Source organism: Rhinichthys klamathensis, unplaced genomic scaffold, assembly GCF_029890125.1.
Source record: "Rhinichthys klamathensis goyatoka isolate OS25496 unplaced genomic scaffold, OSU_Roscu_1.1 h1tg000054l_1, whole genome shotgun sequence".
Classification (NCBI taxonomy): Eukaryota; Metazoa; Chordata; class Actinopteri; order Cypriniformes; family Leuciscidae; genus Rhinichthys; species Rhinichthys klamathensis.
Genome location: NW_026606599.1, coordinates 1,987,820 through 2,013,921, shown reverse-complemented (window position 1 = coordinate 2,013,921; position 26,102 = coordinate 1,987,820). Strand labels below are relative to the sequence as shown.

General features: G+C 38.8%; 1 protein-coding gene across 1 annotated transcript in view; it reads right to left on the bottom strand.

Moving 5' to 3' along the window:
• Window positions 1–1,275: 1,275 nt before the first annotated feature.
• kcnj10a (potassium inwardly rectifying channel subfamily J member 10a) overlaps window positions 1,276–26,102 on the bottom strand; it is a 39,681-nt gene continuing 14,854 nt past the window's right edge. The window contains exons 4-6 of the mRNA XM_056248325.1: window positions 14,126–14,257; window positions 13,868–14,045; window positions 1,276–1,916 (exon numbers count right to left, since the gene is read on the bottom strand). Coding sequence (XP_056104300.1) covers window positions 1,522–1,916; window positions 13,868–14,045; window positions 14,126–14,257 — 705 coding nt within the window. The 3' untranslated portion in view covers window positions 1,276–1,521. The remainder of the gene's footprint in view (window positions 1,917–13,867; window positions 14,046–14,125; window positions 14,258–26,102) is intronic.

The window sequence follows — 26,102 nt, the reverse complement described above, 5'->3', positions numbered from 1 at the left end:
TTTCAACTAAAAACGGAAAACTTTTTATGCGTTTCGGGCGTTAATTTACGGGGGTTTTGGGGGCCTGAAAACGCTTTGAAAACGTGATTCAAACAGCACGTTTTCAAAAATGATACAATTATCATTTCTATGTAAACTACGAAAATGCGAATTTGTGAAACCGGTGACATCATGCACATGTGACGTCTATAAAAGTGCAGTGTTTCTTTATAAAGTGACATCGCCATCTACTGGCCTGGCCGCAGAATACAGCGTCTTTATTATTCGTTTTCTCTGATCTGTGTGAACGGGGACCGTTTTGACAACGTTGTCGTCTATACGTGAAAAACGCGAAGGAAAAACGTTTCTGTTTTCAGTGCATCGTTGTCATGTAAAGTAAACAACACATCCTCAATCAGTTACCTATAGCTCCCGAGCTTGAGAATCAGTATAGGACCCTGGTTAACTTACACACTGAGACAGTAGCTGTGTACGACATCACCACCTATACCCATATTTCACTATTCCCTCCATTACTCCACTAATACAGTCCCCTTGACGGAGTGAATTAAAACGAGTGAGTGCATTCGGACACTGAGTGGCGGAAGGGCTGGATGGTTAATCATTTAACACTTAGCAAACTGGCAGCTCCAGCAGTAATGAAAAGATTTATCTTAAATTATGCCATGGAAACTATGTATAAACCTTAATTAAACTATTTAATAATCAATTAAAAGGGAATTTATACCTGTATGATATTACGCTGGACCAAATGGAAAGTGGATGGATGTATGATTCAGCGGCGGCGCCATCTTCTGGTCACATGTGGCAATTGATTTGACGCACGAATCTCACAGTGCCATTATTGGTATTCTCTAGCCGTTGAGCGTACATCAGTTGTAAACTTGTTATTGCGGTGCATTATGGGATTGAATGAGTGCACTCGATAACGTCCACTATAGTTTCAGACACCACTACAAATGGCCGCTCCCTCAAACCTAAAAAAAGCAAACATGAGGTACAAGCACATTTGCTGAATCATCAGAAAAGCCACACATATGGAGCTGATTAAGCGATGCAAACATCTAAATGTATTCGTTTACAAATCAAGTACTATGGTAAAGATGTTTTTAGGTCGTTACATAGTACCGTGCAAGGAACCGCGTAAAAATAAGTCTTTATAAACGGATAATCTGCCCCTGTAATTGTAATTTACCTGAAAAGGAATCAAATTTGTGTTCTGTTCATAGAGAAAGCGGTCATGCTGTGCACAGTTTTCTGCAGAAACAGCAAGAGTAGTATGCTAGTGTGCTCTTCCGAACATAGCCGCTCTCTTTCTCTTCTCTATTTCATGCTTGCATGCCAGTGTATTTCAGCGCTAGCCAACTCTGCTGGCACGCTACCTAGTAAAACAGGTAAGCTCAGTGGCATCGAAAAAAAAAAAAAAAGTTGGCTAACGCTGAATCAAACGAGTACTCAAGCAGTTTATCTCCATCAGATCCCTTTCTCAGTCATTCATCCAAGCTGTTTCTCTCTCTCTCTCTAGACGTTACTAATGCGGACGCTATGCTGGTCCCGGACACGCCCCCTTTCCCGCCCCCTTTCCTCCCGGTAGCTCTCCTCCAATCGCATCTTCTCCGTGTCTTGGCCTCCGCTGCCGCTGCCTTGATGTGGCGGAGACTGTGTGCTGGGAGGCGGGGTTTGTTTAAAAACGGGCGGGGTCTTGGTCTTGGCAACCTTGTCAAAAAAGGCAAAATCTGCTACATACTTTCCGGATGGGGAGAGGGAGACGACGGGGGGAAACTCGTAGCCCCACAGGATCTCGTCGGGCAGGTAAGAGGTGCGCACCTGACACGTGGCCGAGGTCGGCTCTACGGTAGCGCTCATGATCACGAGCAACTCGAAGTCAGCCATCTCCGGATCGGTCCACCCACCACCTTAGAAGGAAAGATACGTAGAGAATCAGACGTACAGTAGCGTACAGTTTACTTCATCCCATGCTGTTATAAACCTGTATGAATTTCTTTTGAGGATGGCGACTGAAAACGTCCCTCTGTGGTGAAGCTCTCATATCATAAGCATATCATGAATAGTAGTTGTTAGGGAGCTTGACATCTCATGTTTCATTACATACATATTCATTAAATGCATATTCTTAAAAGACGGGTTTAGAACAACATTGGGGTGGGTAAAGGATGACAACATTTTTATTTCTGGGTGAATGATTCCTTTAAAACTAAGAAAGCCTCTCACAATTGTTTCAAAAGATGTGCATAAATCCCTTTACAATAAAATCTGACACCATGCACACACTTTGCATCAAAACAGACAGCAGCAAGACATGTAGATAGTTTAACACAATTCAGAAAAATGTGTGAAAAAAATGGTGTGCTTATGGCTCATACCAGCAGAAATACAAATGCCTTCAATCGTAAACATGCCATTCACCCACTGACACACACACACACACACACACACACACACACACACCTGCATCAACATCCCACATTCAGAGCAAGAGACTGTCATCTGTGAAAACAGTCTCTCCTTTAACCCAGAGCCAGTTCTGCATTCTGGGAGCAAAAAACATGGGGTTTCATAATCCACAAACACACAAGATCACTTCATCATGCTCACAAACATTTGGCAAAGTGTGTTTCTGGGATGCATATCATTCACACACACATCTATCCAATGCATAGACGTATTTGAACACTTAGGTCACAATTATACATGTCATTGCATCAGATATTGCGTTATAAATATTGAGCAAGTATCATTATTCTACAGAAAAACATTTCAGAGATTGTAAGATCTGTATTGTTTTAGTGTTAATGCTACAACAACAGATGGCAAATGGTGTGATATTTTCTAATGCAATGGCATTCAGACGGTTCAAAACGGTTTAAGGCCAGTATGCATAGACAGAAGCATTATAAAGTGTCTTTATTAAAAGTGTCTTTGAAAAAAAAATCTATGATAAAATACCAAAAATCACTTCTACTAATGTAGAATAGTAAAATCTTATTTTATTTTAGATTCTCTCTTAAATCTTAGTTAGTAATTTTCTTTGTTATGAATGAATGAAACATGTAAAATAACAAAATCTTTAGTTATATTATCCATTTCCAGTAAACCAGTATCACAATTCATAAACAAGAGACCATTATATCAGTTATAGTGATGCTCTCAGGGGACGTCAGTGTGTTTTCTACAGATCTGATGTGTCTTTAATGCGTTTGAGGAAAAGAGACACTTATATATGGGTCATTCCTTGCACATGTCCCCATCAAATATGCTGAATAAAGGAAGAAAAAATCTTACTCTTACTTTTCTTCTATTATCATAAATAAGTAAACATAGTAAATGACTATTGCACTAAAATGCACTAATTTGACATGAAAAGCTGTATTTATTAAGATATATTTCAGTATATCAATATTTTCACTGCATGGACAGTTAGTAGGAGGAACATTTTTCTAAACATCTCCTTTTGCATTGCACAGAGGAAAGAAAGTGACACAGGTTTGGAACGACATGAGCGGGAGTGAATGATGAAATGATATGTTTGAATATTTCTTTATCAATTTCAGTAGGACAGCTCAACACACACTGCTCTCGTTTGAGCTAGGGCTGCACGATATTGGAAAAAATGCTATTGCGATATTGAGTTTTTCTGCAATATATATTGCGATATGGAAAAAATACAGGAATTGTCAACAGATGACTTGAATAGATCCTCAATAATTAATTGTAATGTATTAGTTAATTGTAGAATGACTGGGGTGATTTTGTTGGGGTCTGAATCTGTACTGAAAAAAAATGTTAATTAAAATCATTTGGAAAATGACTGAGTGCAGACCATACTTTTAAGGTTGAACTAGTTGGGAATAACCTGGAAAAGTGGGAAAGTTGAGATCTGCTGATCTCTACAAGAGCCAACTCAAACCTCTTTCAGTGACCATAAAGTGAAAAGATTTCACTTTCCACTGATTTTTCCCACATTCCCAATGGTTTTGACACATTCAATAGGCTATAACTAATATTAATTTGATTTTTTTTTTTTAAGCAAAATAAGAAATTGTACTATTGTACTATAAAGTAAAAAACAGTCACACTAATAAGTAATTTTATTGCATAGTACAATATAGTACAATGTATAGTACTAATATTTCATACTATAGACGATGCTTAATCCTAATCCCAGACTAAAAGGCATGTTTGAGCTTCTTTAACTGAAACCAACGTGCACTGAAATCAGTGCCATTGTTTTTTTTTTATTAGCTTTTTCAAGATTCACACCAGTAATGTTTTTTTCTAAGGCACATAAAAAAAAAAAAAAAAAAGTTATGTCCTAATTTAACTAAGGCCTAATCCTGGCGTAATCTAAACCCACACTTGTATTTTGTAAATTACATCCAAAGTCATTTGACTATTGCATTAAAGCAGTAGTAAATTTACTCGCCATCATGACGTTCCACACCTATAAGATTTTGGTTAATATTCAAAACACATTCAGATATTTCACCATTTCACCATTGTAAGCAAAACTTAGAAGATCACTTTATATGATGAACACATCTAATTTAAGCTTTTATTTACATCTAAACAATGATGGACACATACTCAAACGTGTGCGTGACGCGCGAGAACCAATAAGGTTTGTTCTAGCGTGTGATGAACACACAAGCGCAAGTCTTTATATGTGAATAAAATCAATACAATAAATCTGTTCATATATCTCTGTACAAGACTCGGATTAAACAGATTCATTAAGCTCGATTCGACACCTTTATGACTTTTTTGGATCTTCTAAATTTTGTTTACCTGAACTATCAATGAAGAGACAGAAACCTTTCAGGTTTTATTAAAACATATATCTTAACTTGTGTTTCAAAGATGAACCAAAATCGTATGGGTTTGTAATGACATAAGGGTGAGTAAATGATGCCAGGATTACATTTTTTGGGTGAGGTTAGGTCATTTTTCCAGCTATTATTTCTATTTGTGCATCTCTAATGTGATACTACAAGTAAACACACAATCTTAGCATACACCTCAGCAGGGACTCCAGCATGTTGATGAGTGATTGTCCTGTTCAGTGGTTCATATGGCTTTAAGCTCCAGCACGCAGAGGCCCGTGTCTCTCCTCCTCAGCCTCTTACACAAACACAATGCCACATTCAGCCGACGGACACACTGTGCATTTAGGGGTTTTTTTTAACTATAGATTCACACACACACACATCCACACACGTACGTTTACACACAGCCACTCATGCATTTACAGATTTAGACTGTAACACAGCGACACGCTTTCGCACACGTTTTTAAAACCAGTGCCAGTTCTTCTTTGAGATCCATTCATGTGCAAATGCACTTCCATGGGAGCATTGTGAATAGCTATTTCTACTTCATATTAATGTTATGGTCGACATACTGTACAAAAACAGAGTCATTTCTAGTTTGACAAGTCATCAAGAGTTTCATTTGGATTAGGTAGCATTAGGCAAAAGTGGGGTCTATTAAGTATAACCCTATACCGTATAATCCGACTACAGTCAATTACACTTGGGCGATCTGGCTAGACTGCAGACCCGATGAGAAACAAGCATTGAGAAAGACACTATAAACAAATACACAAGGAGATGCACGTACAGGAAAACCCATAGATGTGCGAGAGGAGAGTCGTATTCAGTGCAAACACGGGGACCGGAGGGTCTGATAGCTTGGGCCCTCGATGGGGTAAAGACTGGGACCGTAACTGGATCCACGACCTGCGTGTCAGCACCAGGAACTGGGCTGCTTTGTGCTTCTAATGAGACGCTCTGGCACGCTCTCATACACGCATTCCAGCCAAAGAGAGAGAATGTATAAAAGAAAGAGGGATGGGGGGCTGATAAAGCTACGTTTGCTGGGGAGGGGGGGGTAAAAGAGGGAAAATGAGATGGAGGGAGGAAGAAGAGACATGAGAAATGCAGCTCATCTGCCAATAATAGAAACCCCAAGTTCCTGTAAACATGCCCCCCTCACCGAAGTCATTATTACATTTTCTACAACTCACGCTAAAACTTGGTGTTTGCTGCAGAGAGAACGTGAAATCTGCTTCTGTCTTTTAACCTCCAATAATTCAATTAAAAGTTTTGCAGTGTTTCCCACAAAGGATTTCTATAATTCCCAAACTCCAAAAACCCAGTCTTCCTGTTTGACCAGCTGACAAATGCCCCAAAATACATTAAAAACCATCAAAACAGACCAATAGGCAGCTGGGCCAGGCTGCTATAAGCTGTTACTTTCCTGCATGGTCCTGATTTTTACCCTCAAACCTGCAAAGACTAATTTAGCGTTCACTTAGTCAATGGCTAGAATAACTTCAAACATCTTGTTTTATAATGCAGGGAGATCTGTTGGTCACCAAAACACCTGAGACATTTGCTCTCATTATCACTGGTTTTGATTTTGAAGGTGCCTCAATACATAATTACAGATGCATCAAAAAACAAACTGTTTCTTGGCTGATCACTTCTGATGCTGGTTGTTTCTGATTGCCAAAGTGCTATTGCTATTGCTTAAACTTACGCCGGGTGCCCACTGTGCCATTTTGGCCACGATTTGGCCGTCTGAAACAAGTTTTGGAAATCCTAAAAGATTCCTCTGATCCTAGGCTAAAATCTGAAGATTTTGATCGTTAGTTTGACATGTTCACCGACAGCCGATTAATGACCGTTGCGATCAAATTCTGCCAGAGTCAGAAGTGTGTCAGTGTGACTTCTCGTACGACGACCATCAAATTGTCTTAGTTTTTCAAGACAAGGCATGACCCAAATTAACGTTAGAGTTGTCTTTGTAGCCACCTATTTAATCCCGTGTGTAACGCGCAGCTCACGGTGAATGAAAGCGCCATTGATTGATGATGTGTGTCCGTTTTTAACGCGTCTTGACCGCCGTACAGTCTGACATTAATGACAACTGAGATCTTACAGTGCGACACGGCTTACAGCGACAATCATGTTCGTACAGCCTGACAAGCATCAGTCGTAAAGGACTATAATAAATCATACAGTGTGAACCCGGCTTTAAGGCTCGTACACACCGGGACAAATATCGGCGTGTGTTATTCGCCAGCGTTTTTCAACGCGTTTTTTGTGTTCACACCCAAGCGATTTTTGCTGACGATGAGCCGAGTGAACATGCAAATTCATTCCCTGACATTAGATGGCGCCCATTTGCTCTGCAATACCACTCCATAACAGTTCTCCTTTATCAAGATTTTTGTAGTCGCTGTGGCGTTTGTCATATAGTTCTTTATGTTCCGACAGCAACGAGACCAGCAGCTCTACATTCATCTTGCCTTGCATCTTCCTCGTCTTATTTCTTCCCGGCAGCGTAGACGCTACTTGGCGCATCTTCTTCGCCGTTACGTATGTGTGCTCGGCAAGACCGTTTTGTGTTTGAGCACCCCCAAGTTGTGTTTTACTGTAACTTCAGAAGCTCCAGACACGTGAGCAAAAGCGTCAATCTCATTGGTCGGATAGTTTTTGACGCGGCGCGTTAAACTAAAAAAACGAACCCGAGGCGTTTTTTTAAAAATGATGCTTTTACGCGTGGCGTTTTCGTGTCGGTGTGCACACTCACATTGGCGCCCTTTGTTTAGTCACGAGGCGTTAAACGTCGGCGAATATCGCGTGCGAAATTCGTCCCGGTGTGAACATGCCTTCAGTTAGAGTTAAGTGCACACGATTTTAGCCATGATTTGGCCGTCTGATTCCTCGATCTGATCCTAGGCCAAAATCTGAAGTTTTTAATCGCTAGTTTGACATGTTCACCAACAGCCGATTAATGACCGTTGCGATCAAATTTGAGCTCAGATGAAATTCTGCCAGAGTCAGAAGATTTGAGACGCAGTCCTGCAGTGTGGCTTCTCCTATGACAACGTCAAATAAAAAACCAATAGCACAGAAACTGATGATGAAATTAGTGCAACAACAACAAACCACCACTCGCTCCACACATCAGCTTCGCTTTTTTTCCTTTTCAAGAAAAGTCACCACCAAAATTTAACGCAAGAGATTGTTTTTGTTTCCTATTGATGTAAATGCAGCTAACCGGCACCGAAAGAGTCACGGATTGATGACGTTGTTAATTAATCTTGACTGTCATACAGTCTGACATTAAAGACAACTGAGATCTGACAAGCGAAGCAACAATCATAAAGGAATATTATAAATAAGTGGCTTTAGTGATTTGAGGCATGCCATCACTTTAAGCAATCTTGACTTGATTTTCACCTGGCTGGCAATTAAACAGCCTAAAATAAAATTCTACAAACTTATGTGAGACTCGTGTTGTGTTCTCCTGCAAATTCGTATTTTTTTAGTTGGGAAGTTCGTAATTATAATGTCAGACGCGTTCAAATCACTTTGGTCAGAACAAGATGGCGATGTACCTTATCTACAAAGTGATGAATAGGATTAATTTTAATCACATTTATAAAGGTACTGCAAACTGAAATGTTATACATTCTTTCATAATTGTATAATACCATCATATTTTGTTCATACAATGCAACCTAGCTTTATTGTAAATTAATAAAGTTACCATCACCTTCATTGAGTTCACTATGTTTTCTCACTGACACGCCTCCAACTCATAAACTCAGGGCTCAGAGAAAGCGTTTCCCACTCACAATTATGCCATTGATGTTCCTTTCATTTGTGTTCAGCTTCTAAATACGATCTACCCGACATGACTTGAACACACCATTACATTTTGACTCTGGCCAGCAAGCAAAAGCCCAGAACACCACTAACAATTCCCTAGAAACCACCTAGTGCACCCTATCAACTGCATAGCAACACCCTAGCAACACCCTAGAATCGTGGCAGCAAGTTTTGCACAGGCAAACACTAAATCCACAAATCTAGTTCACGTTTTTACCCTCAAGATTAATCAAGTAGAGGCAAAGTGGAAACATAAATTGAGCCAGCTACGCGCACTTGATTCAGGTGTGAAGTGTCAGTGGAAACAGGGCACCAGCGTGTGCTCAAAGTGCCAGAACTCCTCGGTCTTTCTGCCTGCAGCGTGACCTCAGCACTGAAACAGAGCTTCTCTGATGTCTTTGACACCTCTCCCCACACTGCTGTTTCACGTTTCTCTCATGCAGCTCTCTATCCTCAGAGAAACTCTGCTGGAGCCGTCCCTGTTCTCAGGTGTATCCTACTGACAGTTTTCATCTGCCACCATAGCTATCACAAAGAAGCTCAAATTAGTCTAAGCTAAAATACATGCATGCATTTGACAGACGCTTTTATCGAACAAAATTTATATTGCATTCACAGTATTCATTTGATCAGTTCATGCATACCCTGAGAATCGAACCCATGCTCTACTTTTTGAGCAAAAGGAATCTCAAAGATGTTGGTGTAACCCCTCCAGTTCTACTCGCACATGTGGCGAGGAGGATTCGAACCAGTATTTCCGGCATGGGAGGTGTGTGCTCTAACAAGGACCGCAGTCTCTTGCGTCTGTCACTAGAGCGCCTCTTGAGATCAGGGGAGTGAGGTTTACTCACACAGCTCTTTAGCTGGCCTCCGCTACACTCACCACCTAAACCTCACTCTCATCCGGGTCACGGCACCAATGTAACCCCTCCGGTTATACTCGCACCGCGACGAGGGCTCATTTGAATCTTCGTTTCTGGTAGGCCTGTCACGATTCCTTGATTAAATTCAAGAACTCGATTTTAAAAAATCCTCGATTACAATTTACCCGTGTCGAGAAACCGGCAAAAAAACCCCAGAAGTTCCACGGACGAGAATCCATGAACTGCATTATTAGACCGTTTTATAAGGCTCCACAATGTATTAAAACCATTTTAAAAACATACTAAGGCATAGATAATGCCATTGATTGCTTTAATCATTTACATTTACATACAACATGTTTCTAAATATGCGAACTGTTCTTTGCGATTTCAAAATAAAAATCTAAACCCTTTGCTTTGCTCTGAGTTTGCATGTTTTGATGTCCACATTTTCTTATTCAGGAAATTGCAGTGGCTGTAGCATTTCTATTTAAAAGAAGTTGCCAAATATTAATAATGATTAAGTTAACATTTGAATTAAATATCGTTTGGCCGAGAATTAACCAGGATTTGATCAACTGTAAAGTGTAACAACACCAGGCCACCGGCGCCCTCTGCAGGCATTTGTTATAAAACATAATATACATAAATTGATTGTCTATCTATATTATGCATATTATATTTTCCATTTTAACAGTGTTTTTCTATAAAACTATAATATGATTTTGATACTTTATTTGAAACAATTATTATTGCCTCATTGTAATTATTTATATATGCATTTTAAGTCATTTTAAAGGCTATTGTTTGCTTAGATCTGTTTTTATTACCACAAAATATATCAGATTAATCGATTAATCGTCAATATAATCGACAGATTAGTCGAATACCAAAATAAACGTTAGTCACAGCCCTTGTTTCTGGCATTGGAGGCAGGTGCGCTAACAAGGACACTAAACACAGCAGTCTCTTGCGTCTGTCACTAGGGCACCTCTTGAGGTCAGGGGAGTGAGGTTTACCTGCACATCTCTTTCTAGCTGGCACCACCAACCCTTTGGTCGACACCTTTGGTCGACACCTTTGGTCGACACCTAAGGTTGCACCGGCTGAAATGGTGCCTCTTCTGTCTTACATTTACACAGTTGGCAGATGCTTGACCCAAGACCTAGTTGAGCTAAAGATACCAGCTGTAAGGACTGGGCTAAAAGGGTGAATCTGAATAACTAAATACATCCTGCTAAAGACCCAAAAAGACTGAATGCAACACACACACACTCTCTCTCTCAGGAATGGCCAGAGTCATAAAATGCTTTAAACATTCCATGCCCTCCCCCATCTCTACAAGAGAGATAACAGAACTCTAACACACACACACACGAACCAACACACACACACATAATGGACCTTTACATTACACGCATAAAACGAGCCATTACCAATTGTATACGATATATTCCTGTATGTCTGTGTGTTTCCCAGTCCATGGTAGTTTAGAAATGATCTCCTAGCGTATCAGTGAAACTCTTGAGAGTTTAAAAGTTATGTATTAAGATGTATCTTCATATTCCAATTATGTGTAAATGTTGTGTTTGGTACCGTTTTAATTATCTCGTTCCAACTGATTTGGTCAGATACAGAAGATTACAGTAAAATGTATGTTTTCTATGTTTTTATCATCTTGTGGAATGATTCTGACAAATTCTGACTGGTCATAAAAGAGGCGGACACGGCCATAGTTTAACTTTGACAAGACAAAGAGAATTTGGCCGCCAAAAGTTTCGTTGAATGTCATTGGCCAGTTCGCACCTCAGAGGTGTGGACTCCAGTTCCTCTAAAGAGGACTGAACCTCCCTCTGGACGCTCTTCCTCCCGTGTCCTCGTGTCATGATGTAACGTCTCGCCTCCGGGCGAGTTCTTCGCCTTTCTTTTATTTGTTTCTAGTTTAGTTTGTGTTTTTCAGTTGTAGATAAGTCTCTGTGTTTAATTCCAATCGACGATTGAAAAGAAAACCCCGTGACATTTCTCTTCAGCAAATCCATCTACAAGGGACCTTTAAACGAGCGCGCGCTCGCTTTGAAGGAGAAACACGCGCACGTGACCGCGTGACGCGCCGGACCGAGCGAAGCACGCGCTTCTTCGCCAGCCATGCACAGATGGAACATTAACTCCTCGTGATTCCTCCGTTCTACGAAGTGAAACGAACTCAGCCGAACTATTTTCCTTTGGTAATGTTACCCCAAAGACTGTGAACCTCCGTTCAACACGCGCGCCAAGCAGCCCACGTGATGCTTCCTCACACACAAAGGAATCCTCTCACGCACGCGGCCAGACAAGGCCGCGCAGGATTGCCGCGATACAGAGAGACCAAGAAACTTGAGCAAGTATATCTCTTTATAGAGCTTCTAAGAAGTTTTAAGATGATGTTTCGTGTTGTTATCGGAGTGGTGAATGTCTTCCTGCCAATTAAATTATCCCAATTTTCTCTGTTCTCTCTCTCCCCATCCCCTTTCCTCTCTCTCTTACTCGCTCACGCGTGTAAGTTATCCATTGTCCAAACTTTACGCATTTCTCGTTCATTGATGTCTTATTGTATTGTTCATTGATGTCTATGTGTTTGTAAATACATATATCCCGTGTAACCGTAGTAAATACATAAGTAGTCATGCCTCTATTAAATTAATTATATATTCATTAGATTGATGTGCTGTCTCTTTGCTCAATTTCAAGTCCCTTAAGTGCAAAAGGTCTTATGCTACATGCTTACTAAAATTAAAAATACCTTAAAGAGAATGTGTTGTGTTTATAGGGCGGGAAACCCAATTCTTCTGGCCAGAGAATTGCGTTTCCTGAAATCCTATAAAGTAAGATGATATTGTGGATCCCACAAATATTATCCTGACAATTGAGCTAATTCATTTTACCTGTTTGTGAAACATGGTCCGTGTAATTAACTACAATCAACTTGTGGTTGATTTCCGGGATTCACACGTATGCATGCAGGTAAAGTGACAGATCCTCCCTTAGAGGGAGATTAAATTTAATGTAAGACTGATCTAATCCAAACATGTATGAATAATTATTAATTACCAATTATTAATTATGATATGCAAATTCCCCACGGATTAGATCCGCCCTGAATCCTTACACAGCTCAACTTCCATTAAAAAATAAGGAATATGTTTTCGGATGGGACGGTCCTAGACTTAGGTTTTCATACTGAATTTTGGAATTCCAACATCATAATAGTGCTGGGCGATATGACCAAAATTTTATTTGATGGTATTTTTCTAAATGAAATCTTACCAGGAAAGATAAAGAAAGATTAAATGAAAATAACTTTTATTAAGACAGTCAGTTTCCTTCAAAGATACATTAATATAAAAAAAAAACATAGCCGCATTCTGACTTTGAAATGTGCAGTGCTCATGTTTATTTAAAGGAACTGTATGTAAGAAATGTATTTCAATTAATCATAAAATGGCCCTGATATATCACTAGACATTAAGAAATCATTTTCATTTCAAATACTTATATCACTGACAACAGTAGTCCGGCCAGGATATTGTCATTTAAAAAGTGCAGTTGCAGCCCTCAACTGATGTTGATGTTGTCATGTTGTGTTTTGGTCTGATGCTCCACCCTCCACCTATCTACCCAATCACGAAGTCAGTAGTGTTGCGGCATCCGGGTTGCCAGCTCTGCTGTAGTTACCACAGCTGCAGCTACAAACGTGTCGGATAAAAAAAATGTCTAACGTTACGAATCCAAAAAAAACTCGTTATGATTTCGAAACACTTCGTGACAAAGTCCGAAATAAAACAAGGATTTGTATAGGAGATGCCTTTGAAAGATGGAGACGTCTGAAAACGGAGAAGAATCCTGCTGGATCCTGCAGCCTATCTGGCAACCTCGAGTCAGGGGGGCGGGGGAGGGGATACACCGCTCTACAGTCATTGGAAAGTGATTGCAGTACCAGTTTTGGCCACAATCTTACATACGGTTCCTTTAACGATGTCAAAGCCTTTTAAACAGCAATCAATTATAGTTTAACCTATCCATCTTCACCGTCACGCTTAGTAACACACACAGCTGTGTATCACCACAGTGCAACAGTAATAAGACCCTCTCAAACAGTGTCGCTCCGCGCTCCCAAAAATTTTTAAGGGACTTTTTTGCGGTATATTAAAAATTCATATCATGACAAAAATAAACACCGGTATTCGGAATGAACCGGTATACCGCCCAGCACTACATCATTACATTTTATTGATCTAATAACTCTAGTTCTTCAATGCTTACGCGTACCTTTGGCGGCCCAGGCCCGCATTGGGCTGTTGTCATCTATTATGTGGTAGAAAGTGAGGGGCAGAATGAGGAAGGGACTGTCGCTGGACGTGTCCACTTGAAAGGCTACATTCCTCTGGTCCAGGCGTACCGTCTCACCCTCTTTAGTCACCGACGTCTGCAGGAGCTTACCTGTCACCTGAGAAATCAGAGATATGATGAGCTGCACGTATACGATGAATATGTTATTTCATCAGGATTTGACAGAGCTGTGTTTACCTGGCAGCCCAGAAGGAGGCTCTTGCGCATGTTAGCGACGCGGATCATGAGGCAAGGTCGGCCCTCGTGATTGGCCACCACAGCATGCTGACTGAACTTCACCGTCTCGCCACGTTTTTTCGGCCGAGCTACCTATATATCACAGAATAAATGTAAAATATATTGTTCCAGATCTAGTCATTGAGTTTAGTTTCGGGTTAATTGCAATAAAACCTGAAATCATAATATGGCTTAGTGCAATTATCAAATTGCAAAGGCTGCAATTAACTTAAATACATAAATGCAGTGTTTGTTTTAGAGCAAAGTACACATATAATAATTATAAAATTATTATTATTACTATTATATTTTCTTAAATGTTTAATATTTAAATACTTATTTTCATATTCTTATACAAATTATTATTATTATTATGATCATATTGATATATAAATCACAAAATCTTTGAACAAAATGTGCAGCCCTACAAACAAGCATAGCAAACCTAAAGCTTTTTTTTTTTTAATCAAACTTTTTGTAAGAAAATTCGCAACTCGATTTTTTTTCCAGTTCCAGGGCTTGTAAAGGTATAGTAATTGTAATTTTACTGTTGTTCTGTAAAATAAAAAAAATAAAAATATTAAATTAAAAATGATTATTATTGTTATTATTATTATTAATATTTTAATTATTGATTGCGTTTTTCTCCTTTATTGTCTTTAGCTGATTAATAAAGCTATATGCAGGTAGTAGAACGGGAAAAAAGTGCAGGGCCTAGAGACGCGTTTTCTTAAAGTAACAACAGGTCGTTTTTTGCTCTCGGGCTCCCCCTACAGTTGGGAAACAGTATTGTCCTCTACTACTTTTTTTTTTTTTTTTTTTTTTTTTTTTTTTTTTTTTTATTATTAATATAAAGAATTCAAGTACAAACAATTAAGGCATACATCAACGATCATACAGTTGTATTCGTGTTGATAGATCACTTAGAAAAACGAACATATAAGAAGAAAAGAAAGAAAAAAAAAGAAAAGAAAAGAAACAAAAGGGGGTTGAGGGTCTTAGTCCAATAACATAAACAATTCCAAAACGGAAAGAAGTTTCAGGGCATTTCTGTCTGTCATCCAATGAAGAGATTTTACCAATAACTTCAAGTCATTCTTCCATCCATTGAAATGGGGTTTGGTTTTTAAATACTTACATCTGTGGATGAAGTGTTTACCTAAAACAATCAGATTGTTAATCAAAAAATCTAAGTTCTTATCATTCAAAAAAACTCCAAATTTAATTGAGCTCACATTCAGAGGGAGAAGCGATATCTCCTTAGATTGTAGCCAACTCTGAAATGTAATCCAAAATTCTTGTACAAATTCGCAATTAAAGAAAATATGTTCAACAGTCTCAATTTCCTTCTCACAAAATCCACATGAATTATTTTCCCAATTGAATCTTTCATGTAAAAAGTAATTAGATGGATAAATGTCATTCAAAATTTTAAATGTCACTTCTTTTGCCTTAGGAAAGATTGGGTAAGATAAATACCGCTTCCTTATTTTTTTAGCCTCTTCGTCACTGAAATCTTTTAGAACATATTTTCTTTTCAGTTGACCAGAGAAATACTGTTTGGATAACACATTTCTAATAAACTTATTTGTAAACTGTTTACTATTTAAAATAACTCCTTCAATACACAGAGGTCTCATTTCTGATTGAGTGTTCGAGTACATTACAAACTGTTTAATCATCATTTTCAGGGGTGCTGGGATGGCCTTTAACACTTTATTGTACTCTCTCAATGGGCACTGGAAATTGAATCTATCACAAAAATCTCTATAATTCAACAAATCACCAAAATCATCCATCAAATGTGTTAACGCCCATATTCCTTTTTCCATCCAAGTTCCTAAAAACAAGGATTTTCTATTACTCAGAATATACCTGTTGTTCCACAGAGGTGTATTATGTGGTGTAAAGTTGTGTTTAAAGATTAGGTTCCAGTACAAAAGAACTTGCTGATGGAAATCAGATAATTTTACAGGTAGTTTGTTTAAATCATAGTCACATCGCAATATAAAATCAATTCCCCCCATTTTTTGGAAAATTGCATTCGGGATACTAAACCAAAAAGAGTCATTATGAGACACAAAAGAATTCAACCATTTTAGTTTTAGTACACCATTCATCACAGAAAAATCTAAGACATTCATGCCACCTAGGGGTGGGCGATATCTCGATATTTAAAATATATCGAGATATTTTTTAAACACGATATGGATTTTGACATATCGTATATATCGATATATTGTTTATTTTTAATCCTGATTTCGCCACTTTGCTTGTTTGCCTTCTCTGTGCTGTGCTCGCCCCCGCCTCCTTGCTTTGGTTCCCCCTCACCTCGCGTGTTGTCTCATTCAAAAATTGTCTCATCCGCAACCAGCCCGGAGGCTACAGAACTCCGAGTGTGTCTGCGCGCGAGCGACAGAGCACGAGAGAAACCGAGTGTGAGCATTAATTGCATTAGTAAATTGGTAGCCTACATACTACAATATATAATTACTATATAAGAGGCATGGAAGTTCGATTAATGGACTCCAGTAATCAGAAGGCTACTACAAACGTCTTGTTTTAAACTATTGCAGGGCTCGAATTTCGGCGCGGGTATTGCGCATAATTCTAATCATTCCCGCAGGTCTCCCATTAATAATGCGGGAAATTCCCGCAATCGTAATCCACACAGATTATAAAATCAAATCATTCTTTTAACAACTATCTGCCAGACGCAATTTCACAAACAGCGTGAGTGTTCAGCGGTGCCGCGTCTTCTTTCTCTTCTCTCATAATGTGTTGTGCAAGGCAAGCATCAAGCGCTGCGGCCATAACATACACTCGCGTTTAGGAGTCGGGACATGATGGATATTCACTCGCACAATCGGGCCAGCAGTGCATCGTGACTGAAGTTTACCATTTGCACGTCTTTTTAAGTCTTACCAGTTTAAACATTCAAGCGATTTTAAACTAATCAGTGATCGCGCGCTCTCTGAGAGATTATTTTCTATGCGCACATTCATAGAAAATCCGCCTTAAGAACAGCTGGCCAGTAACAAAAGTTATTTTTCGCGGATTATATTGCTTTAACACGCAAAATTGTCAATTTCGGTCGTCGTGAGTATACTCTAAACATAGTCGGTTTTGTCTTTAATAAGCATAAAACGCATGCCAGTATAATGAACACAGGATCCGTGCACTAGCTCTTAAAGTGACGGCAGCCATATGTGTCTGTCATTAATTTTGTTGTCAATACAACAAAAGATAGCTTTAAATTAAAGGAATCAGGATTAATAACCTATGCATTTAATTTATTCAGGACTAAAATACTACTGTGTTATTTTCCATTTGATTACTTTATTCAGTTTCTGTATATGAATCACGTGATTAATAATGATGACGAAATTCAGGCCCTGTGTTTAATTTTTCTCATTTGGTTACATTCTGTTATGGAAAATTAATTTTCTATTGATTGTAGGCCTATATTTTGAGTTGTATTCACATCCATTTTCCTGTAAAGATATCGAGATATATATCGAATATCGAGATATAGCAAAATATATCGAGATATATTTTTTGCTCCATATCGCCCAGCCCTAATGCCACCCTCTTCAATACTCTTAATCATGTCATTTTTCCGTATATAATGGCATTTACCCTTCCAAATAAAATTGAAATTTATCTTATTTATTAATTTAATCATGTTATTTGAAATTTCTAGAGAAAAGGCAGGGTAAATGGCTCTTGATATACTCTCCATCTTGGCTAGAAGAGCCCTGCCAAAAATTGTTATATCCCTTTGCAGCCAGGAATCCAATATTATTTTACATTTATCAATATTTTTAAGAATGTTTTCTTTTTCCCTTATTTCTTTATTTCTGGTGACCGTGATGCCCAAATATTTGACTTCCGATTTAACCTGTATATTATCAATTAAGCGAGCTGGTTGATCATGTAAAGCTAGGATTTCACATTTATTAGTGTTTAATTTAACACCTGATGCCTTTGAGAACTGACTGATTGAATCTAACGCTCTGGAAATTTGCCTTTTGTCTTTTAGAAATAAAGTCGTGTCGTCCGCAAACTGACTTATTATGATGTGCTTTCCCAGGACGTTGAAGCCATCAGAATTGTTCATTCTAATCTTAATAGACAATAGTTCAGCGACCATTATAAATAATAAAGGAGAACTGTTGCAGCCTTGTCTAATGCCCCTCTCAACTGCGAATCGTGAGCATGTGCCGTGCTCCAGAGATACACAGCTGTTAATATCATTGTAAAGTAGACTAATTAAATTTGAGAATTTCTGTCCAAAACCAAAATGATTTAAGGTTTCTAAAATAAAGGGGTGTTCAACTGAATCGAAAGCTTTGTAAAAATCTAAAAATACAATAAAACCATGTTCTACAATTGTATGACTGTACTCGATCAAGTCTAGTACCAATCGTATGTTATTATGGATAGATCTTCCAGCAAGAAAGCCCGACTGAGTTTCACTTATTATCTGGGGTAGGCATTTTTTCATCCTAGCTGCAATAATTCCCGATAACAACTTATAATCAATGTTAAGAAGTGTAATTGGTCTTAAATTATCTAACAATCTTTTATCTTTGCCATGTTTAGGAATAAGTATTATTAGGCCTTGTTTCATGCTTGTCATTAATTCGTTGTTCAATATGCATTCTTGAATTGCCTTAAATAATAAATGTCTGATTTCTTTCCAAAAGAATCTATAAAACTCAGCAGTGAGCCCGTCGGTACCCGGAGATTTATTCAATGTCAATTTCAAGCTCACGGCATCCAATTCTTCTACTCTTAAATCGGACTCACAAAATTCTTTAGATGAAACATCAATCTTGGGTATGAAGTCCTTTATTTCATTTAAAAAATTTGAGGAATCTAGTTGGGAATATGCAGAGGTGTAAAGATTATTATAAAATGTAAAAACTGCATTTTCCATGGTTTTATTGTCCTTGCACTCTACTCCATTTATCAGTAAACTTGATATTGCCTTATTTTCCTGTCTTCTCTTCTCTAAATTACAGAAATATGAGGTGTTTTTTTCTCCTTCCTCTATCCACTTTGCTCGTGATCTCACAAACGCACCTTGAGCTCTTTTGCTAAACATGTCATCTAATTTGACTTGCAATATCAAGAATTTGCTTCTTTCTTCACTGTTTAATTCAGTCTTGACACAGTATTTATTAATTTCCTGAAACAAATTCATTTCTTTTCTTCTTTTTTCCCTGGCAATCTCCTTGCTAACCTTAATCGAATATTCTCGAATTCTATATTTTATAAATTCCCATTTATTGCAAAAACTATCAATTGCCTCATTATTTTCAGTTTCAATTATTAATTCTTTTATCTTTGTACAATAATCTTTATTTTTCAACAGACCGGAGTTAAATTTCCAGTAGCCTTTATTTTTACTTATTTTATCTACTGGATTTAATTTAATTTCTACAATACAATGATCCGTTAATGGGGCTTTGGAAATCAATATGTCTGAGACAAATTCTGTAAGCGAATGATCAACGAGCCAGTAGTCAATCCTGGATTTACAGGTGTTATTAGGTTTAAACCAAGAGTATTGTTTAACTCCTACATTTAAACTTCTCCAAATATCTATCAGGTGGTTATTAATCATAAAATCCCCAATTGTATGATTAAAGTGGTGTCTGTCAAATTTAGTGGGCCATCTATCTTCCCATTCATCAGGTGACATATTCCAGTCACCTCCCATCAGAATAAAGTCTGTTGGATAAAATGTTTTGAGCTCTGATAATGTGTTTGTAACATTTTCAAGCATCTGTTTATTTTGAGCAATGGTTCTATGACCATATACGTTAGCTAATATGAAAAAATAACCATCAATTTTTAAGACCACCATCAGCCAATGTCCTTGACTATCTGTCCTGTATGTAATTATATCACCTGGAAACCTATTAAAGCAAACTGCAACACCAGCAGACTTGTTAGTCCCATGACTAAACAGTATTCGATCACCCCATTGGTTAGACCAAAACTTAACATCCTCCTGGGAAGAATGAGTTTCTTGTAACAATAGACATTGTGGTTTTCGCCCTTTACAAAATAAAAATAATGCCTTTCGTTTGACCAAATCTTTTAGACCCCTCACGTTTAGTGAAGCAAAGGAAACTGAACAATTGAACATTGCTCGAGATACTAAAAATAACTAAAAACTGCAAACAAAAACAAAACAGTAAAAACTTGGTTCAAATCTTATTTAAACAAAACAGTAAGAACTTGCTTTAAGCTTATTTACGGTGGTTCGTAAATACAAAAAAAAGTCCCTTGTCCTTTTAACACACTCCTTTTACACCTAGTGTAAGTAGATCAAACCTTTCTTTGCTTAACCAATTTGACGACCCTCTATGTATCCGTGTGGCCCGCGGTAATAAGCACGCTTTCCATCCCGACGAGCCTGTTCAATCTGCGGCCACAGTTTCTTCCTTGCCTCCCTGTCCTCTAGTGGAAGCATCTCGGCGAGGCGGACGCCTTTCTCTCTGCACACCAGGGAATCCTTGCATCGTCGCCACAACTCCTCCTTGACAAGTCTCCGGACAAATAAAACAACTATGTGCCTGCTTCTGTTATCTTCTTTACGGCCAACTCTGTGAACAATGTCGATTGCTTCTTCGAGCTGCCGCCGTTCCATGTCGGGGGCGATCTCACTGAAGAGTTGAATGACGTCTGCTCTAACGTTCTCGTCTTTTCTTTCCGATAAACCTCTCAGTTTCAGACACCATCTCATCTTGTATCTCTCTTGTTCCCGGATTCTTTCTTTAAGCTCATCGTTTTCTTTGGACAGACGTTCGCTGCACCTTTCCAGCTCGTTTATTTTCCCCTTGCATTCCTTTACTTCTTCGGCATTGAACTGCACCGCTTTAGCTAGGCTAGCAACCATGCTGCTACTCTGTTTAGCTTGCTCTCGAAGTTGTGACAGTTGCTCATTAAAGTTCTTTTCCAAACTTTGAATGGCTTCCAAAATGGCCAAATTAGAGACCTCACCTTCCTTTAATGAAGTTTTGCTCTTCTTCCCGGCTGGAATCTTACTTGGAGTTGATGGCACGGAGTCTTTTCTTTTGCTGATTGAGCTAACTTCCATGGCGTAGTCATGATCGATAGATTGCTCTAGAATCTTTGCGTCTTTAGCACTCATCGCAACTTGTTTCTTTTCACTGTCCCCGTCTTTAAATATCAGTCTAGCTGGTTTGATCATACTTCATTATACTTTTTACAAATTTTTGGAGTGTCTTTTATAAGCTTAAAGTCAAAATTCGGGACAATTATCTTCCGACTCTAAAGCGAGTGACTGATCAACACGCCATCTTGCCCGGACTCCTGTCCTCTACTACTGTCGTAAACTGTCATCCTACATGCGCATTTGTTGACAACCATGATAGCCCTGAACACTGTAGGAGGAGGTCACATGCAAGTGTTCTGCTTGCATGGCGTGTGAAATGTCTTCATCCCAGGTACAGTGGCATATATTTCAGCATGTCATATGAATATAATTTCATGCGTTTTATTTTTTTTTATAACGACAAATGATCGCGATGCTCACGTTTACAAGCCAGCGTCATTATAGTAGCCTAGTCTATTGGTTACCGTTTTACTGAATCTATATGATACTTCAATGCAATGTTTGAGTGGTTGATAATAACCATATATCGTCAATATTATAATATCAAGCTACCATAAATGAATCTGCAAATTTTACAAATCGATTTGCATTATAGCTTGAGGCAAGACAAATAAACAAATATCACAGACATGTTAGGTATCCTAAAAAATGATTTTATTAATAATCTTCCTCCTTTCTTTGTACATGTTGAGTAGACTACACTTTTTAGGTCAAACATTTGCTATTTGAATTTCATCGATTGCAAAGTTCAAATCAGAACGAGAATACTAGCGATAGCTAACCATCAAAAACTTGAATATCGTTTACTAGCTACCAGATTGATAATTCGCTACTACTCTAGCGAATTAGAGAGGTTAGAGAGAGGCATTCTTTTTTCGATGGAGGGTTCGATGCTCCCTGCACACGCAAGGTCTCTCGCTCGCTTTCTCTCTCTGGCGTCCGCGCGCGTTGGAGCACAGTCTCTGTCTCGCGTGCGCGCTCGCTCTAGATTCCGGGAGATTTGAACTAATTTGCGGTATAACTTGTCGATCACGAGTGGCTCAACAGGTAGAGATCTATAGATAAACTCATCTTTCAGGCATCTGACCGACCGGGTTGACAATTTAGCGTGAGAAACCGGGGGTGTGGCGTGTGAGCGTGTGTATGGAAGTAAAATAATCCCAAATGTTTTTGAAACAAAAAGCCTGTTGAATTGCACTACTTGAAAAAAATATGCATTGCATTAACCCTGCTTGTATTTTAATGCATTGTATTTTTAGGGCTTGCATTTCTATAGGCTGAAATTTAGCATGGTTGAATATTTAAGCTGTGAATATTTCAAATCAAATCATTTCAAACACATTTTCATTAGTAAAATTTCAATAATCCATATTCACCTTTCATACTTCATATCCCAAATATTCAAACTGATTAAAAATACAACCTATAATATTCAACAGGCGGTTTTCGGTCCATTTTATTTCGCTTTGCAAATTCGCTTCCACAAATTCAGTGGTTCAAATTCGACAGTAAATTCAACATTGACATCCAGGAGCTGCAGGAAAAGTAGTAGATTACCGAGCATAATCTCCATCTGCTGTTAGTCGACCACACCAGCAGGGGGTGCAAGCGCGTGTTGTTGACGAAGACCAGAGCAACAGTTAGTGCAAGCCATTCATTCATAAAAACGTATTTACAAAAATGTAAGTGTATTTGTGATTATTATGACGTCTGTTTTATGTGAAATTAAGTGTGTTCACGATTACTTTTCCTGTGTAGCCTACATGCATCTTTCTCTACCATGAACGACAATGTTATTCCCCCGATGCGGATGTACAGATCCAGTGTTACATTTGACATATTTCTCTTGGTTGTTTAGTTGCCTTAACCTTATATTGCAGCAATGTGCTGCATGCAGTACTAGGGTTTGGTTTCCCTCAATATGTCAGGATTCCCCTGCTGGACATATAAAACGCTTAACGTAACTTAATGGACATAAAAGACCAAACTCGCAGGCTAGCAGATGGACTCAGAATATGAATTTAACGCGCAAAGTTTAATGCTGAGCGTTTCCCAGTGATATACTGGCATAAATTTGGTTTGACATTGGACATTCGCACATTTAGGGACCGTCTCTAAAGTTACATACGAAATTGGTATACACGTTTCTAACTTAAATACCATTTGAAAAGAACGACTTACAGTCATAAAACCAACTGTAAAGTGTTCATGTAGGTGTCAGGCTCAGGCATAATGCGCAATTTATTCAAATAGATTGAAGTTTGCTATTGAAGTTAGAAACGTTTAGGCCTATAGGACTTGTTACTTTAGAGACGGTCCCTAAATGTGCGAATGTCAACCCAATTTTACATTTAGTCTTATCCAAAGCGACTAGTTAAACTAACAATATAGAACAAGAACAACAATATGAAAGTGCTACTTCCCAGTTTAATCTAATGCAGTACATGTACAATACATACTTTCCAAATAAGGTGCGAGTTTGGTCTTTTATATCACTGTAGTCCATTAAGCTAAGCGCTTTGTCCTGACGGAATTCGGGGAATCTTTGAGTATGATGATGTATTGAGGGAAACAGATTATAATCCCGTTCACTGTAGAAAAGGCTGATAACATAAGGCTACACAGGGAAAGTAACAATGAATGAAACATAAAAACAGCTTTTGTGCCTTTATCATCTTTTCCGCATATATACTGACCCAGATAATTGTCACAAAAAACATAATGCATGCTGAGTTTTTATGAATGAATGGCTTGCGCTAACTGTTGCTCTGGTCTTCGTCAACAACACGCGCTTGCACCCCCTGCTGGTGTGGTCGACTAACAGCAGATGGAGATTATGCTCGGTAATCTACTGCTTTTCCTGCAGCTCCTGGATGTCAACGTTGAATTTACTGTCGAATTTGAACCACTGAATTTGTGGAAGCGAATTTGCAAAGCGAAATAAAATGGACTGAAACCCGCCTGTTGAATATTATAGGTTGTATTTTTAATCAGTTTGAATATTTTGGAAGTGAAATATGAAAGGTGAATATGGATTATTGAAATTTTACTAATGAAAAGGTGTTTGAAATGTTTTGAATTGAAAATTTCACAGCTTAAATATTCAACCATGCTAAATTTCAGCCTATAAAAATGCAAGCCCTAAAAATACAATGCATTAAAATACAAGCAGGGTTAATGCAATGCATATTTTTTTCAAGTAGTGCAATTCAACAGGCTTTTTGTTTCAAAAACATTTGGCATTATTTTACTTCCATACGTGTGAAACCAATTAAATGCGGGTGTCTCACGGCCAATGCGTGAGAGTTGGCAGCTCTGCAATGTTGATCCTCGTTCTGCCTTTAACGCGATCACTCTCTTTTTCTCTTTTTGCTTTGCTCCGATAAAACCTTTGCTGTCTTGTTTTTCTGTGCTGCTTCGGCCATGACTATAACATTTGGCTCGCAAGTCCGATTTTAAGGAAGTGGGGGTGGTGGTGGAAGTGACGTATATGCCGTAAAGCAGTCGAATTTTGTAGTTCTCTTTGTTCGCCGGTTACTACCCGAAACCCGAAGTTTAAAAGTACGATTAAAAACGCTACAGACCCCGTCAGGCTATGGCAGACGTGTCATTCAACCTATTGTAAGTCGATGTACCATCACAAGAGACTTGGAAATATATTATGAAGGCTGAAAAGTTACCTGTTGTTACTTTAAAAGTTGAACAACATATTTTCAGGCATGTGATCAGCTAAAGACAAAAAAGAAGAAAATCCTAAAAACAAATATTTCATTTTATTTTATTTTACAGAACAACCGTAAAATTACAATACTGACATTTATGGTTCATTCTAGGGCTGGATGATTAATCGAAAAATAATCGAAACCGAAATTCAGAGTCTATAACCGACGTGATTTTACCATGTCGGTTATTTCGGGTTTTTTAATCCTATTAATATTTCCGCCCACTGCGTGTTAATGTACTTTCCCCTTAAAACATATTACCGCGTGTGTAGTCACGTAACTCCGCCCCGTCCAGTCTGCGACATTGAAGCAACATGAGCCCCTTTCATACAGCGCGTTGATCCTGGGAAATTGCCAGAACAAACACCTTCTGTGTGAACGCAAACACGACCCGGGATTGATGCCAGGTTGGGGACATAGTAACATTGCCGTGTTCAGTCTCGGAACGCGCGCTGTGTGAACAAAAGCCGTAATCAATGCTGTGTCGTAATGATGACGCTTAAGCCGGGATCGTTCGCCAGCGTGAAACGGTAATGCGCTAGTTTATGATCGAATCAGAGAAAAAAAATGCACAAGCGTGGTTTCTCGAGAGAGAAATCGCAGCTCATAAGCAAACTATAGACGCCGCTGAGACATGTCACGTGTCTTTGCGGGTTGTGTGTGAACGCACTCTCTGATTCCGGAAAGTCACTGCAGTGTGATAGCCTGGCTAACGCCAGACCCAATCTCGTTGAGAATTGGGTCTGGGAACCACATGTTCATTTTCTCGTATTTGAGGCGTGGTTTACGAATGCCCAGAGCCGTTTATTGGGTGCTAAGAATGTCTATCAAATGCGCCTGTACGTAGCTCATAGCCAATCGTTTCGATTATACCAGATGACGCATGTAGAGCGACAGAAATTAGACGAGGGAGACGACGATGGCCGATGGGTCAGAGATTTATGTGTAGCCTACACGATGGCGTGTATCTAACGGCCGTTTCACACCGCATGCGTGAGCGGCGCGTATTTTTTCGGCGTGCATGTTAAGCAATGAGTGCATTCACACCGGGAGCAGCGCGTGA